The 18,520-nt window shown below is 43.8% G+C and overlaps 1 protein-coding gene across 1 annotated transcript in view; it reads right to left on the reverse strand.

Moving 5' to 3' along the window:
- LOC140527804 (rab11 family-interacting protein 4-like) overlaps nt 1-17,118 on the reverse strand; it is a 73,060-nt gene extending 55,942 nt beyond the window's left edge. Inside the window, exon 1 of the mRNA XM_072644996.1 lies at nt 15,940-17,118. Within this exon, the coding sequence (XP_072501097.1) occupies nt 15,940-15,969 (30 nt within the window). The 5' untranslated portion in view covers nt 15,970-17,118. The remainder of the gene's footprint in view (nt 1-15,939) is intronic.
- Between the last annotated feature and the right edge of the window lie 1,402 nt (nt 17,119-18,520).

The following is an 18,520-nucleotide window of genomic DNA, read 5'->3' on the forward strand; positions in this document are numbered from 1 at the left end:
CCCTGCCCCTAAGCAGCTTTAAATTTGGCCCTGACATCTCCTGGGCCCCCTCCAGGGGAACTGACTGCAACTAATTCTCAGGCTCCCAGACAGCACGGAAAACACAGCAGCCACTTTCTTGTGACACTGATATTTGCATCCAGTGAGGGAGAGAGGGAGAGGGAGGAAGGGACAGAGAGGGACAGAGTGGGACAGAGTGGGACAGAGGGAGAGAGAGGGAGAGAGCGGGAGGGGGTAAGGGGGAGGGAGGGAGAGAGAGAGAGAGAGAGAGAGAGAGGAAACAGGAAGACATGAAATCTCTTAAAAAAAAAAGTCTGTCTGGCATAAGGGGATTTTTTCCTACCTCCACCCCCCCTTCCCCCTTGTACTTTTTCCTTTCCTCCTCCTTGCTGACTCACCTCACCCACCACCAGCTACTGGTCACTTTTTTTCTCCTACCCAGATGACGGGCATCATGATCCCTTAGTATTCTGAGCATGAAGAACTGAGCCTTGGCATTTACAAATTCTGTGACCTCAGTGAGGTTGTTTTAGAGCCTCAATATTCTCATCTGTAGAATAGGGATGATGCTTGCCCTACCTGGGCCTCAGTTTCCTCATCTGTAAAGTGAGAGGGTTGGACTATACATCCTCTGAGGTCCCAGGATCCTACAATCTGTGTGTTCTTGGGCAAGTCGTTGATCCTCTCTGGGTCTCAGTTTCTTCATCTGTAAAATGAGAGCATTGGACTAGAGCATGGCCTCTGAAGATCCTTCGGGTTGCAGTTTGGTTTTTTTTGGTAGGGGGAGGGTAAGGGTTGAAGGAGAAGCTGAGAATGTTTGTTAGCAAAGAGAACCTTTCCTGCTGTTTGCAGACAGGCTATGACCTCAGTCTCTGGCCTTTGCCTCCAGATGTAGCCTAAGGAATTCCCACTTATAACATTCAAGATTTATGTTTCTCTTGGAGGGATCAAAGATCAAAGGTGGTAAGGATCCCAAAGCCCCTCAAATCCAGCCCCCTCATTTAACCATGGGGAAAGGGGGAGGGGGCCCCAAGAAGCCTAAGAGACTCATCTGTAGTCCCACAGGTATTAAATGTCAAAGGAACCAAGGTTTGCTGGGGCTAATACAGAAAAAGGGGAGGGGGGGATAAAGCAAGGGAGGACACCCTACTCCAAAGAAAACCATCTCCAACCTATTATATTATCCAAATCTGCCTTCACACCTCTGGAAGTGCCCACCCCCATCCCCCAAGCCTGCTCCTTCTATACTTCTTACACCCCTCACCCTCTCTTCTTTTCTCCCCCTGAGAAAAACACATCTGTGATAACCTCTACGTGACTTTTATTCAAATGAGAAAACACTTTCCTGTTGATTGGGAAAGAACCCACTAGGTTATAAAGAGAAGCAGGTTGAGTCAGTAAGAACGAGCTTGTCGATTGCATAACATCGTGTGTTTTTAAGGAAGTCAGACCCAGTGGTTAACATCCCAATGTCAGAGTGTTGGCCAGCCAGGCTGGCTAGATGGGGGGGTGGGGGGAAAAAGGGAGGAGGGGTGGGGGGAAAGGGAGGGGGGGTGGGGGGACCCCTCCCCTCCTATCTCAACCTCAGCGACACACACAGCCCCCTTCTACACTTCTTAGCTGGTCAGTAGAATCAGACAAAGGCATACTACACACTGGGGAGATGGACTATCCGTTAATATCTGGTGAGCTTAGTAAGTGACGCAGTGCATCTGCAGCCCTATCCAAGGCTTCACCTGTTAGCTCAGAGACCGAGCCTCAGCTGCATGCCCCATTCCCCAAGGTCTAAAGTTAGATATCTCTACCCTCAACCGAATCTGCCCCCTCCCCATCTAATCAAATGAGCGGGAGGAGAGCCGGCTTGATGAGAGGCTTCACACTGTCCCACGACCACGGAGTCTATGTACGCCGGGGGCCTGGGTAGAAATCAGTTCTATCCAACCAACATTTATTAAGCACCTACAAAGTACAAGGCAACATGTTATGGGATACCATCTAGGACTTGGACTCAAAGATCACGAAGCTGGAAGAGTCTTCAGCAGCCCTCCAGAGTCCAACCCAAACCCTTGAGGCATGCCTGCTGTTAGAGATGACTGACATGAAGTGTCCATCAGCCTCCACTCAACTTGTGGACAGCCTGAATTACTAGGAAGTTTCTGCAGGGCGCGAGTCTAACTGCCATCCTGGGTCCTCCACGTAGGACAAGTCTTCAAGTGTGTGGATACAGCTATCAAGTCCCCCTCTTTAGGTTTTGCATGACTCCACACTTATAACTGATATATCGCTTGCCTTCTCAGTGAATAGTTTTAACAGGATTTTACTGAGCCAATCTCTAAAATCATAATTCCCTTCTCAATAGAGATGGGGTGGAAGAGAGAGAGAGAATTTGGAACTCAAAATTTTAAAACAATGTTAAACATAAATAATAAATTTATAACCCCCCCCACCCTTCTAAATGTACTCTTCCCCAGGCTATATATCCCCATTTCCTTTAAATAATAATCCTCATATGATTAATAATAGTTGTTGTTCAGTTGGGTTCAACTTTTTGTGACCCCATTTGGGGTTTTCTTAGCAAAGATACTGGAATGGTTTGCCAGTGCCTTCTCCAGCTCATTTTACAGATGGGCAAACAGGCAAACTGGGTGAAGTGACTTGCCCAGGGTCACACGGTAAGGATCTGAATCCGGATTTGGAGTCAAGGAGATGAGTCTTCCTGACTCTAGGCCCAGTGCTCTATCTAATGCACCACTTAGCTCCCTAATAACTAGCATTTATAGAGTACCCACTATGTGCCAAGTTCTGGGCTAAGCACTTGACCAATACTCTCCCATTTGAGCCTTATAACTCTTCTGGGAGGTAGGCGCTATTATTAACCCCATTTTGCAGTTGAAGAAATTGAGGCAAACAGAGATTAAGTGACTTGTCCAAGGTCACACAACTAATAAACATCTGGCCCCTGGAAGCCCTCCAGGAGGAGAAATGATTCTCATGAAGCAAAGGCTTACACCTGAAGAGGTAGTGTCTATTCATTGAAAGTGCATAGAAACTAGAAGCCTTGACTTTGAGAACCTGACCCTGACCTCCCTGTACCTGTTTCTTCACCTATAAAAACTGTTATGATAACATTTATATCACCTTCCTTATCAGATCTGTGGAAGAGGAAGGAGGAAGGGCTGGGTTGTTCAGGAACTCCCAGGGTGGAAAAGCTTTCCACCAATGCAGCCTTGGGAGAGCTTAATATGATCATGTAACCCAGGGCTGCAAGGACCTCTGCCTGGAATTCTCCCTCTCCCCCCATTCCCAGCCCCTTAGAATTCCTGGCTTCCTTCAAGACCCAATACAAACATTACCTTCCGGAGGGAAAAAAAGTCAATTCAAACATCCCTTCTGGCAGGAGGCCCTTCCCCACTATTCCACTCCCACCTCGGAGGGTACCTGCCATTCATACTCTGCATTTTCCTAGTGTCCTCTGAAGGGTAAGCTCCTCAGAGGCAAGGCCTATTCTTGTTTTTTGGCCTTTCTTTGTACCCGCAGGCTCAGCACAGTGTGTGGCAAACTGTAAACCTTTAATAAATGCTTGTGGATTGGTTAAAGGTCATCTAGTCTAAACTCTGGTTCTGCAGATAAAGGAGCAGGTGGTCCACTCAAAGTAACATTACAGACCAAGCAGGAGATTGCCTACTTTGCACCCCATGCCTGCTCTCCACGAGCTCCCAATCCAGTGTGAGACAACATGCAGACAACTATGGACAAACAAGATATATACAGGAATTGATAAATTAAGTAGCACTGTAGGAGGCTGGAGTTGCAAGAAGCGAGATTTTAGCTGGGACTTGAAGGAAGGCAGGAGGAGAACACTGCAGGCATGGGGTAGTCACTGAAAATGTCCAAAGTTGGGGGACAATGTCTTATGGGAGGGAGAGCAAGGAGGTCAGTCACTGGACGGTAGAGAAAAGGGAATCGGGGAGGACTGAACTGAACTTCCAAAATCATTATTATTTATTTTGAACATTTTTTGAATTCCAAATTCCTCCCTCCCCACCTATTGAGAAGGCAAGCAATATATTAACTATACATGTAAAATCATGAAAACATTTCCATGTTAACCATGCTGCAAAATAAAAAAAGGGATGCTTCAATCTACACTTAGAGTTCACCAGTACCCTCTCTAGAGGTAGAAAGCATTTTTCATAGGTCCTTTGGAACTGTCTTGGATCACTGGATTGCTGAGAACAGCTAAGTCAATTCCCAATTAAACACTGTTACAATATTGGTGTTACTGTGTGCAACGTTCTCCTGGCTCTGCTCGCTTCACTTTGCATCAATTCATTAAAGTCTTCCTAGGTTTTTCTGAAACCATCCTGCTCATCATTTTTCTTTTTTTAAAGTCAATTTATTTTAATTTTCAACCTTCACTTCCATAAATTTTAAATTTTCTCCCTCTCCCCAAAATAGTATGCAATCTAATGTAAGCTCTACATATATATTCCTATTAAACGTATTTTCGCATTAGTCATGTCATATAGAAGAATTAGAACTGATGGGAGGAGAAAGAAAACGCAAAACAACAAAAAAGAAAACATCTGCTTTGCTCTACATTCAGACTCCACAGCTCTTTCTCTGGATGTGGATGGCTGCTCATCATTTCTTATACTACAATAGTATTCCATCATAATCCCATACCACAACTTGTTCAGGCGCTGTCCAACTGATGGACATCCCCTCAATTTCCAAGGCTGAAATGACCGCAAAGGAACCTAGGAATGCTCAGACGCAGAGGTGAAGAGGGACTGTATTCCCTATATGGGTGATGCATTACCGTGGGAAAAGACTAGATATGAAAAGTTGCATATAGTGGTAGGACAAGTGGGCCATCCTGGAGGGTCTTTATAAAGGGCATACCCAGAGTAATGTGTAATAAGCCTGGAAAGGGAGGTTGGAGTCAGACTGTGAAGGACTCTGAAAACTAAAGGGGTTTGTATTTGTTCCTAAGGATAAGACGAAGAATTTATATAGCACCTTCTATGCACCAAGCTCTGGGTTAAGCCTGGTATTTAGAAATAGGATTTCTAAAAACTACTGATGAATACTCTCACATTTAAGCCTCAAAACACTTCTGAGAGGTTTTGCAGTTGAGCAGGAATTTACTGAGTGGTGGTGGTGGCCTGGTCAGACCTGTGCATATCATGAGAGCAGTTGAGGGGTGGGCAGTTTATAAAGGGGAGAGAATTTGGCCAAGGAGACCAATCAGGAGTCTAACACAATAGCTCAGAATCGCACTGGGTTTTTATGAGAATCAAGTGAAATTCACAACAGATGAAGGCAGAAACAAAGGAAAATGTTAGCCATTACATACCAACAAAACTCAAGACTTTAATGAATATTTATGAAAACATCCAGTTCCCAGATTAACAGAACAATGGGGAACTTAAAACCACCCAATTTCAGAAACAGAAAAATGAACAAGTTACAAATGAACTCTCAAAGGGGAAAACCCAACCACCACCATCCAGAGCCCAGGTGGATTTACAAGTAAATTCTGTCCAGTTCTAGCAATGAGGCCAGAAGAAATTAATTGAGGGAATAAACATAGGAAAACAGGAGGTAAAATTATTTCTATCTGGAGAGAACATGATAGATTAGAGAATCCTGGAGATTCAATAAAAACATGAATTGAAACAACTGATCATTTCTGTAAAGAAGCCGAATAAGAATTCAATCCTTATTAATAAGGATCGTAGTAACAATTGGTAATAACAAAACTCAAAGAGGAATTGTTTGGTTTTTTTCTTAACTCCACTCAAAATAGCTACAAAAATGCAAGAGATCTCTGGGAATTAATCTCTTAAAATACAAAACTCTCCTTACAGAAATAAATAGCGACTGGCTGGAACTTGGGACATGATTGGAAGAGGGAATTCCCAGGTGAAGAAATTCCTCTTACATCGCAGGTGGACACCTCCTCTGTAACTTAAAAATCTTAAAAAGAGCTGCCAAGAACAGTTCAAGTGACTCGCCCAGCGTGGCCAGCTTGTATCAGAGATGGAATCTGAACCCAGGTCTTCCTAGCTTCAAGGCTGACTTTCTATCTATATTAAAGTGCTTTGCCAACCTTAAAGCTCTCTATAAATGCGATTATTTATTATTGTTACCGTTTTATTAATATTATCATTATTATATCATACTCCCTCTTACTTTATGGAACTGGATAAAATAATAACAAAATCAATCTAAAGGAACTAAAGGGGAAATCTGAAGGTCCCTCTCAGATGAAATTATTTTTTTTAAGTAGGAATTAAGGACTGAGCATTGTTGCAGTTATCACCATAATTAATTGGTGCCAATTAAGAAAATAGAAAAAACTGACGAATGGAAAAAACTTGGTAAGCAACTGAACACAGCAACCTAGTGTTCAATAAACCCAGAGACTAAATACTAGGTCTCCTCCTCTGACAACAACTGTTGGGAAAACTGGAAAAGCATCTTGGTAGAAATTCAGCTTAGACAAATACTATGGAATATAAGCAGCTCCAAAGGGATATTTGACCTAAAAGGTCATGACGACGATGCTACAATAAGGAGGAGAATAAATGAAGGAACTTTTTACAGCTAATCAGAGGGCAGGGGTTCTTAACCTGCAGGTCTATGAACATTTTTAAAAATATTTTGATAACTATGTTTCAATATAATTGATTTCTTTTGTCATCTGAGTATTTTGTGCCAATGCATTTAATGTTTTAATATTTTTATATATTTCCAATACAATTGGTTTCCTTTGTAATCCTATGTATTTTGAAAGTTTTATATTTTAAAAAAAACATTATTCTGAGGAGTTCACAGGCTTCACTAGACTGCTAAAGGGGCCCAGAACATACAAAAGGGGAAGAACCCCTGGTTTACGAAACGAATTCTTAACTAAACAAGGAACAGACGTGATCACAGAAGATACAAAGGGCAGCTTTGAACACATAAAATTGAAAAGCCTTTGCATAAACAAAATCAATGCAGCTGAAATTAGAAGAGTATGAGCAAAAAAAATTGCAGAAAATTTTTTCATAAAGATCTAATACCTGAAATATATATATACATAAATACACAGGGCATGTATATATTTATGGATATACTATATATCTATCTACATAGAGTATATATATTCATAGCTATATCTATATTCGTGTAGGTAGATACAATATATTTATAAATATGTATATTTACAGATATATAAATGGATATGAAAACATTTATATATAATGTGCAAATACATATATATGTGTGTATACACACACACACACACGCACACATACATATCAATACAAACAAAAGCTGTTTCCCACAGGCAGTTTTCCAAAGAAGGAAGGCAAGCTGTCAACAACCATATTAAAAAATGTTACAAATCACTAATAAGAGAAAGGCAAACTAACTGAGATTTCACCTCACACTCAAAAAGGCAGAGGTGATGAAAGAGGACAGTGATTTGGGGAGGTAATGGGGGAGAAAGACAGACATACTAATTCCCTGCTAGCCCAGATGGTAATTGATCTGCCAAATCCAACAACATTGGGATTAGACCCCAAAAGTCACCAAATTGAACAAACCCTTTGATCCAGCTCTAACATTCCCAAATAACAGCCCAGGAAGGTGAAAAACAGAGGGAAAGGTCTCAAAAAATGCAAAAATATATACTGACGGCAGACTCTAATAGGATGGATGACAGAGTGGGTACCCATCAATTGGGTCACAATGATTTGAAGTGGTGTGAAAAAGTAATGGAATATTTACCTCCCTAGGGAATTATGAAGATGAGGAACAAGGAGAAAAAAAGGGAAGATACGAATGAACTGATTTAGAGCTAGTAAAGAGAACCAGAAGATCATTTACATGGGAACAATGTAAAAGAAAACAGTGTTGAAAGGACTTTGGAATTTGGATCCATGCCATGACGGAAGATGGAGGCACCTCCCTCAGGGGATAACTATAAACTTGATTTGTTTTGTTTCATTAGACTTAGTTGTTACAGGGAAGAGTTCCATTAGTGGAAATAATAATAGCTAGGGGTTTTTGGGTTTTTTTGAGCATCAATTAAAAAAAGTTTACGTGCATAAACCACAGAAAAGACCCAATGAGAGGATAGGAAAGTACTCCATCACCATAATGGGCTATTTGAGTTATTAATAATAATAGTATTCTAAGTCAGAATTGGGACTAGGCAGGCAACTGCTTAGAATATATATGATGGGAGGAGGAGAAATCCAGGTTCATTTATTAATATTTTGCTTTTAATAAACAAACAAGTTTTTTTTAGGTCAGAAAATTATGCTCTCAGTAACACCAGTTTTTATTTTGTGATAACTCAAAACATCACAAACAGTGACAATGCAGGAGGGAAGATATGGGTCTGAAGTTTGTTATGCGGTGGCTAATGCTCTGACCTGAGTTGGGCAAAAGCCTGGAGGATAGAAAATACATAATTTTTTTTTTGTTCTGCTCCAAAGGATGGAATCTACTGGGAGAAAAAATATGAGACTGGGTACCCCACAAAACTTTCTCTCTCACCTCCGCCCAAGGGTTAGATTCTCTTACTCTCCATCAATATGTTCCATTATCCCACTATGGGAACTACCCTTCAGGTATAAAATGAGTATAATTCACCTCTCTGGTAGCTGAAAGCATTTTATAGACCTTCAAGTGCTAGTTATGTAACTGTTGGAGATTATTATTCAAAGTTTGGAGCTATGTAAATGGCTCCAAAATGAAAGGGGCCTCTAAGGCCATCTAGCCAAGGGGGGCTCTTCATCTTTCTTGGGTCATGAAGCCCCTTCTCAGAACTATGTTTTTAAATGAATCAAATACAGAGGATTATAAAGCAGTCAACTCTATTGAAATTAATTAAATTAAATGAATTAATAAAAATAAAATTTTAGAAAATTCACAGAACCCAAGTTAAGAAGCCCTGTTCTAGTCCTGCTCACCCCTTTATTTTTACAAGTGAGAAAATAAGCCCTGGGAAGGGTGGGGGTGGGGGAGGTGAGGGTGAAGTATTCTACCCAAGATCACACAGGTAGTAAGAGGAAGGGATAGGATTTGAACCCAGGTCTTTCCACTGCAAAGCCAGGGTTCTTCTCCCTACGGTCCCCTGTTTTTCCAACTCCCCTAATCCCTTTGCCCCAACCTGTCATTAGCTAATTTTAAATCCTGTTCAGTCTACTTCTGTGATCTCAAAACTATCTCCTTAGCTCAGGCGTTAATTTGTCAAATAATTTTATCATTGTCTCCCTTGTATGACAGGATGCTTTGCAAACATTAGGCATTTAATAGATGTCTGTAGAACTGGTGACAGCTTCCTAACAAACTCCTTGTAATCCAGACTTCCTGCAGTCTGCTCTGAGTACCCACTCACATTCCCACTGGGCTGGGTTAATCTTAAAAGTTCAGAACCAGCAGGGATATCAAAGGTTCTATCCCCTCATTTTGTGAACACTCTGGGTAGCAGACTCCCATGTCTGGACCATTCATCTTCCTCCCAGAATCCTCCTCATTCTTCAAGGCTCAGCTCAAATGTCACCATCTCTGTGAAGTCCACCCAGATTCTCCTAGTTATTAAGTCTGCCAAGTAGAAGAATATAAGTACTTGGGGGAGGGAGATTTCCAAGCGTGTTTCCCGTTTTGTCTTTTGTCACCCAAAAATCTTGCCCACAATTATTAAATCTAATTTAGTCTTGATGGGGCCTTGCACACAACTGGCCCTGAATCTGTTCAGGGCTTTCCATCACAATATACCCTTAATCTATGTTTGGTTGCATTTAAATTTACCCCTTACCATTTGGGGAAGAGCTAGGTGACAAAGGTCTCTTATGTGATGGCAGAAAAAAAATGACAAAGCTCTCCTAGGATATTCTATCATGTCTTCTCCACTGCTGGGTTCTTGCCTCTTTCAATTTCTCAGGAGAAAGGGGAGAAAGTGGAGAGAAAAAAGCCTCCCTCCTGTGTTACAGGTGTCAGTTGACAAGGGAAGGGCTCTAATTAAACAGACCTTCTCAATTAGGCTGAATTAGTCATGAGGTCTTAACAAAAGCAAGAGCACACAGGATGGAGTATCATGCCAGGGAGAGAAGACCTGAAACAGCTGGTCACATCTCTGCCAGCACTTTGGGAGCCACCAGGAAGATGTGTTCAAATCCTGCCCATCTCAGACACTTCCTAGCTGTAACCACAGAGCTACTATTCCTGACTGGTGCATATCTGGCTATTTATGGTGGTCTTGCAGGCAGGGACTGTGTTTTTGTCTTTCTTTGTATCCCTAGCATTTAGAAAAGTACCTGGTATACAGTAAGCATTTAATCAATGCTTGCTGACTGACCACTGAGCTCTGATTTCCTCAACTGTAAAATGAGTATAATAATACCACCCACCTAAGAGGGTTGTTGTGACAGGCTTGAGCGTATACAAAGTACTTCGCAAACCTCATAGTGCTATGAAAATGTCAATTATTGTCCTAAGTCACTTGGCTTCTCTGGGCATACCACCTACACAACAGGGATATTGTGAGGATCTATTCAACCAACATTTATTAAGTGCCTACTATGTGCCAGGACTGTGCTAAGAGATGGATCAAAGGAAGAACTATCTACATGGAAGTTATTAATATCATGTTAAACAAGGGTCTAAAATTAACCTGAGGCCCCTGAATTGTAATAGTGTTATATATTTCAATAGAATTGGTTTCCACATGTAATTTATTTTATGGATGTAAACGTATTCCTCTGAGAAGGGGCTCCAAAGGCTTCAGCAGATGTCCAGAGAGGGTCCAGGATGCAAACATGGGTAAGAACTCTTTTAAAACATCTAGCTATTGGAGGAAGTAACGTTTAATCAATTCTGATGACCACCACTGATCAAAATCAGCCAACATGGTGAGCCTAGATCAACTGATTCACAAGCATTTATCTTAATTGCCTGTCATACATATACATACATATGTGCGTATATGACATATACACATCATACATATACATACATGTATGTGTACACACACCTCAGGCACCATGCTTGTCCCAATGAAATTTTATAGTGCTTACATTCCATCAGGATAGATAACGTGTACACATATAAATGTGCATTAATACAAGGCAAGGGGGGGGGGCAGAGGACCAGCTGTGGGGATCCGGGACAGCCTCATGTAGGTGGTGGTAGGTGAGACATGTTTTTAAGGAACTAGGGATTCCAAGTGAAGAGGGAGTGCACTGTAGAGAGAAAGCTAGAGAGTATAGACAGGAACCCTGAGAAGCTGAGGCTCATCACAGGAAGTCAACCTCCAGCTCTGAAAAGCATTCCAATAGAGTGTGTGTGTGGGGGGTTCTTTCCTACATACATACTCACTCCACTTGGTGAAGTGGGTGGGATAGAGACTCCCAGCTGAGACAGTCCCCTCTACCAAAGCAGGTTGGTACCTTCCCTGTAGCTTATAGTCTCAGACTAAGAATTCTTAACCAGTTGGATAAATTTCAGGCAGTCTATAAACTTGGATGGGAAAAAAAAAATCACATCTTTATTTCAGCAGAACTGTTTCATTTGTAATCCTATATATTTTATTTGATGAATTTTAAAAATATTACCTGAGAAGCCAGGACACAAAAAAAGTTAAGAACTCCTGGAATGGAGATTGCCCAGATAACTAAGAGGTGGACTTGCCTAGGGTCACAGAGTCAGCTTGTATCGGAAATGGGACTTGAACCCAGGTCTTTCTGAGTCAGGCTCTCTATCCACTGTGCTCACTGCATCTGGGGGTGGGGAGCAATGCCTAATAGCCTTCACTCCCAAAAGAATCTTCAGAAATTTCCATTTATTTAGTTATTTATCCATTCATTTATTTAGACTAAACCATGAACAGAAATCGCTTAGATTTTCCACTTTTACTATATAGGAAAATGGAATACATGCTTCTCCATGGCCCAGTTTCTCATAGAGCCCAATACTCCTGCTAGACCCCAAATCTACTCAACTATGAATAATCAACAAATATTTTATCAATAAGTGCCTACTATGTTCCAAGCACTGTGCCATGCTGGGTATATAAACACAAAGAATGAAACAATCCCTACTCACAAGTATTTTATTAAGTACCTATCATATGCCAGAAGGAAGAAATGCAAAGAAGAAAAAAAAAAGACAGTCTCTTCCCTCCAAAAGATTATATTCTAATAAGGAAAAATGGCACATTCATAGATAAATACAGAAGACAGGCTGTTCCAAGTCAGTGCAGTTTTAAGCTTTTGGGAGATAGAGAAATATATCAATAGAAGATATCAATATATACATATATTTAGAAGAAATTAAATATGAATTAAATATAAATATTTAATTTATACTCTAATATACTTAGAATATATATTTATATCCCCCTCCACAAAAACAACCCAACCCAAAACACACATTGATGGATGTGGAAGGCACATCCCCAAGTTCTCTCCTCTAACTATTTCACTTTCCATGTTACAGGATCTCAAAGAGGTAAAAGGAAACTTCAAAAACACCTATCATGGCCCCCTCATTTTACTGAGCTGTCACCTGACTTGGTCACACAAGTGGCAAGCATCCAAGCGGGATTCAAACCCAGGTCTCTCAACGACCCAGATCTGAGCTACTGTTGACTCACTGACTCTTAACACTGTACATACACCAGGCTCATGGGAGGCAAGTTTTCACAGCCAGGGACAACACAATTTTTGCCTACTGGCTTTCCTAGACTGTCTAGGAGCTGAGGTGAGAGTCCCAGCTTTGAGAGAGGAAGTGACTTGTCTAATATTTCATTTCCCTGATGAAACTCAGCCCTCCTACTCTATCTTCACCTGCTCCTTGAAATGTGTGCCTGTTCCTAGGTGAATGAACCAACAATTCTATTTCAGAGAAAGTTTTTAGAAATGGTGCACTATCCCTTGCGATAATCAGACACACTAAAACAGGGGTTCATAACCTTTGGAATGGTACTAACAATCTGGTGAACCCTACAGCCTCCTTCCTCTCAGAATCAGGTTATTCAATATATAACATACACTGCACAGGATTACAAAGGAAATCAGTTATAACAGAATGCAGTTGTCAAAATATTCTTTTTGAAGTTGAAGGTTCGTTGGTCTCTGGGAACACTTGTTCTAAAGAGACAGAAATCACAGCCCAGACAACCTGACAGGGACAGAACCAAAGCCCAGGCAGTCACCTGCTTCTATCAGGAGAACATCAAATCTCCAGACAACCAAAAGTAAGCCAGAGCCTTGTGATCCGACTGGAGGCCCCAGCCCCCAGGTCAACTTTGGTCTCGGCAAAGATTAACAGCTCTGGGAAAATCAGGGAGCCAGAGGCCACAGGTCTTTGAGGATCTAAGCAAACACATGGTGGGCATAATGGCTTGCAGAAAGAGAAGAGCTGGAAGGTGTAGGGGCGGAGAGATTTTATTCCAGGAAAATTCCAATGTTTAATACCACACAGATTAGCCAGAAGGCAAACAGGGAGGAGCCTACTTTAAAAAAAAAAAAAAAAAAAAGCAAAAACACCCCTCTAGGCTTCAGTTTCCTGTCTCTAAAATGAGGAGCTTGGTCTAACTAGCTCACCTCAAAGACCCTTTTCAGTTCTTAATCCATGAGCAAGCCTGTGTCCACCTCCCCAGTCTGTGACACATGGTAGGTGCTTATTTACTGTTCACATAGTAGGTGCTTAGTAAACATCAGGTTTTAACAAGGGCCAGACTGGAAACCTGGTCCTAATCCCCGTCACCCAACTTATCTCATAATTGAACTGAGGCCAAGCATAAGAAAAATTTTCCATAGGAAAAATTAAGATACTGATGTTAAATAACTTGGAGATGACTTTGAACAGCAAAGGGAGATACTGAGATCAGAAGCACAAAGTTTGGGGTTTTTGGCTGGTGAGATGCTCAGACCCTCCCAACCTCCTGTGTTAGTAAAACTCTCATTTCAACACTTTAAAGCACTTTCCAGACAAGAACTCACTTCTGGAACACTCTCCTCTCAACAACCCATTCAGGTTGGTAGTGAAAGCATTCTTAGACCCATTTTACAGATGGGGAAAGGCAAAGGTCAGAGGGGCTGAGAGGTGAAGTCACTTGCCCACGATCATACCTAACTATTGTCTAAAGAATCAAGCAGTCTGCCTAGCTCTCTGAGTAGTAACTGTATCTTGTGTTTTCCTATCTCTCTGAATTACAACATGTTTCTACATATTATCTACAGTATCTACTTTGAGTCTCTGAGAGGCTGGACACAGACTACTCAAGGTTAGACTCCAAGAAGTCGACACAGGTCTGCTAATATCCAATCTGCACCCAAAATGGCTTGATCAGAAACACCAAGGGGGTGGAACAAAACTTTTCACTGGATACTTGGAAGCCTATTACAGGGACAATCAATTCTCCCCTCTCCTGTCTAGTCACTATGAGATCACCTTCGTGGAAAGAGTGAGCAGTTGGATGTTGCCACAGGAAACCTGTCAATTTCAAAGTAGGAAAGCCACAGTATAGAGACATATTTAATCCACAGGACAACAGAAGCCTTTGCCAGGGACTCTCCTCCTCACATCTCTGAGAGGACGTTGCTCATCTCCCTAGTTGTTAGGGGTCTCTCCCTTTCCAAATTATACAGCGTTTGTTTTTCTATGTAAATGTCCTCACTGTCACCCCACCCCCTACAATGGGTTATAAACTCCTAGAACACTGGGGTTGTTTGGGGATGTAATCCCCCACAGTGGGAACAGAGGAGGTAGAGGCAGTTACGGAATCAGGAAGCCCAGGGTTCAAGTCACATACCAAGTGACTGAATTTCTAAGTGCCCCCAGTGGCAGAACAAGCAACCGAACATCTTAGTTCTCTACCAATGAGATCTCGGATTCTGGCCAAAAAAATAAAACAACACAACAACAAAAAAGTCTCCAGCATATTGTCTAGTGTCTTCCACAAAGTAGGCATTTAGAAGGATGAAAAGATAGAGGCAGAAATTAAAACAAGCTACTAGTGGGCAGACGGACTACGAAGCTGAAACGAGCTACCCTAGTCAGTCCACAATCATTCATTCAACGTACAAGCAGCATTTCACCCAGCGGCTGTTCTTTCCCATGGCCCGGGGCAAGATGCCTAGCAGGTGAATGGCGGGGGGGCAGCGGAAGGGGGTTTAGCTGTTAGAGGGACTAAGGGTCGTCTTGTCCAGGATTAAGTTTTCTACTCCCAGACACGTTTTTGTGTAAGGGGTGATGGGAGGCGGGTCATTTCAAACCAACATTCCTCATACAGGAAAAACATGCCTTTTTTCAAGGACACGGACACTTTAGGAAGGTGTTGAGTGGGGGGGGGGGGTATTTCTAAGAGTACTCTCTCTAGCTGTTTCTTCTCCACAATATACATTCCCCCTACACAGATACAAATCCCGAGCCCCGACTGCGCTAATCCCCAAGGTGACGCGGCCTGGGCCCTGAGCTCTACAGGGGTTATCGCTTCCTTAAGTGCCGTCCCGCGCATGAGTGGCGTGGGAGAGTGTGTGGGGGTACTGTATCTCTACCCCCCACCCCTCGAAAGAGCTTTGGCAGGGGGTAGATCCGATTGGCCCTGCCGGGGCAAGCTCCGGGCGAATCCCGCGCCCAGCACCTGGGCAAACTCGAGTCAGGTAATCTGACCTCAGTCCGGCTCCGACTGGACCGTGCACCCGCCCTCCCCAGGGAGGCTAGCACAGGCCGAAGTAAGAGAGGGAAGGAAGCGACTTCCCCCTGGCAAGGGGCGGGTTGTGGGCGTCCCAGCGATGTCAGGCTGCGGGAAAAGTTACAGGCGAACCAGGAACTTCTCGCCCCCCCGCGGGTGCTTGGGGCCCCCCGGGCCAGGTGAGGTCCCCCGGCGCCCAAGTAGCCCCCCTAGCCCGGCGCTGCCCCAGGCCGCCTTACCTGGCTCGGAGGAGCTGGGGGCGAGCGCATTCCGCAGCCCCGGAGGTGCCGGGAGGAGGAGAAGGATGCCGCGCGTCCAGCCTGGCACAGTCTCCCCCGGCTTCTGCTTCTGCTCCTGCTCCTGCTCCTGCTCCTTCTACTCTCCCCAGTCTGGTCCGCAACAGTTGAAGGCGGCGACGGGCCCCGGCCCCGCCCCCACCCTCTACCGTTGCTGGGGCGACCCGCGTGGGCCGAAGGTTTCTTTGTATCAAAGCTTCTGTGACATCACAGGGCGCTGGGGTGTTGGGATTCGAAAGGGGCGTGCCCTCCGCACGCCCCCGGGAGGAAGGCCCCCGAGCCAGGAGCGAGTCACGGAGCGCCCGGAGTCGAGAGTCGGACGGGGCGGGGCTCAGGTGGGCGGGCCAGCCCCAGGTAAGGAGAGCTGGCCACCCAGGGGGGCCCGGATGCCGGGCCGGGGCGGGGCTTAGGGGGCCAGGAGCTCGCCCCGAGGGTGGAGCTCGGGGCTTGGACTCCCGCAGAGTGGCCCGAGCCCGAGAGCTGCTCTGGAAAGTTAATTCCCAGCTCCTCCTCCACCCCGCCCCCATCTGCACCTATTTGCCTGCAAAACCCCTTTTTGTCCGCATGCAGTTCTCAGTAAATGTGCCTGGGCTCTGCGGAGGAAACCACGCCTGGCTATTTTTGCCGTTACCTGCATCTGCAGAATTCCTACGACTGGGGCCCGAAGAGAGGTAGCCGGCGAGGGGAAGGGCAAACACCGTGGGCCTGGGAGGCAAGAGGCTGGGACTTCATTGCCCTGCCCTGCTCTGCCCCAGACTGGCCTAGGCAAGTCACTTCCCTCTCTTAGAGCCTCAGTTTCCTTTTCTGTAATGAAATTCGAGGGATCGCTAAGGTCTCTCCTAGTTAGACCAGTCTATGATCTTCGGATAGTAGCCCTTTTTTTTTGAAGGCGAGGGAGGAGGTAGAGGAAATCAGTTCTTTTTTCATTTGTGTTAGGAATTCCCAATGAAGAAAGTCCCTCCACTAGTGTAGACCAGCACCTGCTGGTATAAAGGGTCTTAGAGAGTTGTTTGAGGGCACGCAGACATTAAATGATTTAGCCATGGTGTCAGCGTGACTGCCCGTCGGTGTGAGGCAGGACTTGGATCCAAAGTCTTCTGGACTCAGAAGTTACAAAGAAAAAAAAACACCACAAAATATAGTCCACTCTCAATTGTCCTGACCACTTAAAAGACCTAGGGACGCGCATAATCCAGGAAAGGATATGATCCTTTAGCTTTCTAGCTGAGCATCTCAAAAACAAACAAACAAAAAACCAGAGCAATTTACCAGCCTACTCACTTGTGTCTTAGGTTGATTACTCAAGAAACATCCCCTTGCCTTTCTGTTAAAAAATAGATCCTCGTTTGCCTTTTAAAGCTCTGTGCTCTGATACCAGACTTCTTTCCCATTCTGATTGTATCTTTAGTCCCACTCTCAAAATCTGTCCACCAGCCAAACAGGAGAATTGCTGGTCCTTCTACATAACATGTAATCTTCCACCTCCATTCGTGCCTCTGCATAACTCATTCCCCCTGCCTCCAATATTTTCCCATCTGTCCTCTGAATCTTAGAACCCCTCTCTCTCCCCAACTCAGTATACACACCACCTCCTTAAATAGGGCCTTTCCTAATTGCCTCAGTCATCACCCTCTCTCACCAGATCACTGTGAATTACTGGGGGGAGGGGGAATGAGGGGATGGGACATTCCATGTCCTTTGTGTACATGTTGCCTGCCCCTCCAAAAATGTTGACTTGTCTCACTTTTATACCTATAGCCACAGAACTTAGCATAGTGCCAGGCATTTAGTAAGCACTTAATAAATGTTCATTGATTGACTAATTTATCAAACTCACATTTTAAAATTCACTGCGATTTTTTGAAGTACTTTCCTTACTATACTCTGTGAAGTAGATAATGCAAGTATTATTATTCCCATTTTACAGAAGAAAGACTGAGGTTCAGAAAATAAAGGCCTTGCCTAGTAAACATCTATTCTTTGTCTCCCTGCTCTATCCTTTGCCTCTTTGCAGGGGGGAGAAAAGGAGATGGCCAAAATCCATGTAGGTGGCAAAATGGATAGAGTGCTGTGTTTGGCATCAGGAAGACCTAAGTTCAAATCTACCCTCAGATACCTACAAGCTGTGTGACCCTGGGCAAATCACTTAACCCTGTTTGCCTCAGCTTCCTCATCTGTCAAATGATCTGGAAAAGGAAATGACCGTTCACTCCATTATCTCTGCCAAGAAAACCCCAAATGGAGTGATGAAGAATCACACTTGACTGAAAAACAACTGACCAAACAAACAGATGAGTGTCAGAAAGAGGTCAGCTGAAGCTAGGAATGCAGCTTCTACACAAATAGTCATGCAGGTAGAGTAGTGAAGTATTGGCCCTAAGAGGATCTGGGTCCTGCCTCTGACTCATACTGGCTGGGTGAGCCTTGGCAAATCACCGAGCCTTTCCAAACTGCAGAACCTACACAGTTAAAAAGGATCACAGACTTGCATCTGGAAAGGACCTCAGAAGCCAACTAGTCCAAT

This window comes from Notamacropus eugenii, chromosome 2 (genome assembly GCF_028372415.1).
Source record: "Notamacropus eugenii isolate mMacEug1 chromosome 2, mMacEug1.pri_v2, whole genome shotgun sequence".
Taxonomy (NCBI): Eukaryota; Metazoa; Chordata; class Mammalia; order Diprotodontia; family Macropodidae; genus Notamacropus; species Notamacropus eugenii.